Here is a 1,509-nt window from a genome sequence, read left to right as displayed (position 1 = left end):
TACTGAGAGAATCAAATGTTGATATCCCACCGATGATGTTGAAGGTAGCTGAAGACCCTGCGTACTGGCCGAGGAACGCTAGGAAAAGCGTGAGCAAAAAATCTTAAATTTTGAAAATTTTTGGGAAAATTTTTTGTAGGGCTATGGTGGTTCGGTTGGGAATAGTTGGAAGAATGATGATGAGCGTGGAAGAGGGTCGAGCGGAGAAAAGTGGAATTCGAGAAGCGGTGGAAATTGGAATGATAATAAGAGTAATAACAGGGGGGAAAATATGTGCATTGTGGCGGTGGAAAACTGTTGAACCGGTGTAGTTTTTCCGGGGGGAGAATGGTAATTTTTTGTTATTTTGGGGCTGAAGTATATTTAATATTTATGGGAAAATATGTGTTGGTGATAATATGAAAATTCTGAGAAAATTCTTGTTGGTTCCTGTACACTTGTGTAAACATCGAGCTCAGCGGAAGGAAGTTAACGTAGATTTGGAGGAATTGAGGAAAGATCAGTTTTTATGGGGTTTTGGTTTCAGATGGCGGTCGCGGAGATTGGAAGAACGATCGTGATGGTGGCGGTCGTGGAAAATGGGAAGGAAGAAGTGGAGGAGGAGGAGGATGGAAGAATGATGATAGTCGAGAGAGTCGTGGAGGTGGTCATAATAGGGGGTTGGTGATGATGTTGTGGTATGTGGATATTTTATCGAGAATAACTTGAAAAATCCTATTTCTCAATATTTTCGATAACTATTGTATGAACTTTACGAAAATAATAAAACTATTCTCATCGAAACGTGAACGGATAAGGAGGGAGGAAAAACCGGTGAGAGTTTCACCGGTGATATGAAAAAACTGATTTTACAGTTCACGTCCGGGACCCATCTAGCTTTCAGAAATAACGTTCCCCAGGGTTTGATAACAATGGGGAAAAACGTTCGTGATGTGATGACATTTACACGGGAAACTGATTGAAGAATGTGTTCCCAGCCGTATGTAGAAAGTTAAGAATGAGTTCCTCCCGAGAACATTATAGGTTTCTGGATGATTCCCTGGTTCACGTCGCGTAAAATGGATGAATTCCAACTCTCGTTTATCGAGTTCCTCCTTCGTAGATTGTAGTATGGTAGAATTTTAGATTCTGTTTATATGTCGATGGTGAATATATATGAATTTTTTTGCTGGTTTTTTTGTGAGCTTCTCATATGTAGGTAACTATGGATCCTCTCGAAGCACGTGGCAGTGATTCTGTCGTTTGGTGATCGATCGGAAATAATTTAGGACGCGATGGCTACTTTCTGTGAGTTGTTACGAAGCTGTGAGTCTCTGATTGTTTATGAAGATGGAGTTGTGTTGGTTGGGTGGAGTAATGGGCTTCATGCGGAAGTGATATATATGGAAAGGAAATCTTTATTCTGGATGATTGGAAATTCAGGGCGTTGCATAGGTGAATTCGCAGAAATTTTTTTCATTATCGTCAGTATTATACTGACAGTATACTCAACTGAATGTTCTCATTCTA

General features: G+C 40.2%; 1 protein-coding gene across 1 annotated transcript; it reads left to right on the top strand.

Annotated features, from left to right (window-relative positions):
* Window positions 1-526: 526 nt before the first annotated feature.
* Pmar_PMAR022814 (hypothetical protein) lies at window positions 527-1,233 on the top strand (the record flags this gene model as incomplete). Its single annotated transcript, XM_002771111.1, has 2 exons — window positions 527-643; window positions 1,199-1,233. Coding segments are annotated over 2 exons (152 nt in total), but the record flags the coding sequence as incomplete, so codon positions are not given.
* Window positions 1,234-1,509: the final 276 nt, after the last annotated feature.

Source organism: Perkinsus marinus, assembly GCF_000006405.1.
Source record: "Perkinsus marinus ATCC 50983 genomic scaffold scf_1104296963688, whole genome shotgun sequence".
NCBI classification, from domain to species: Eukaryota; Perkinsozoa; order Perkinsida; family Perkinsidae; genus Perkinsus; species Perkinsus marinus.
The sequence above is the reverse complement of the archived record's forward strand: the minus strand, read 5'-3'. Positions and strand labels throughout refer to the sequence as shown.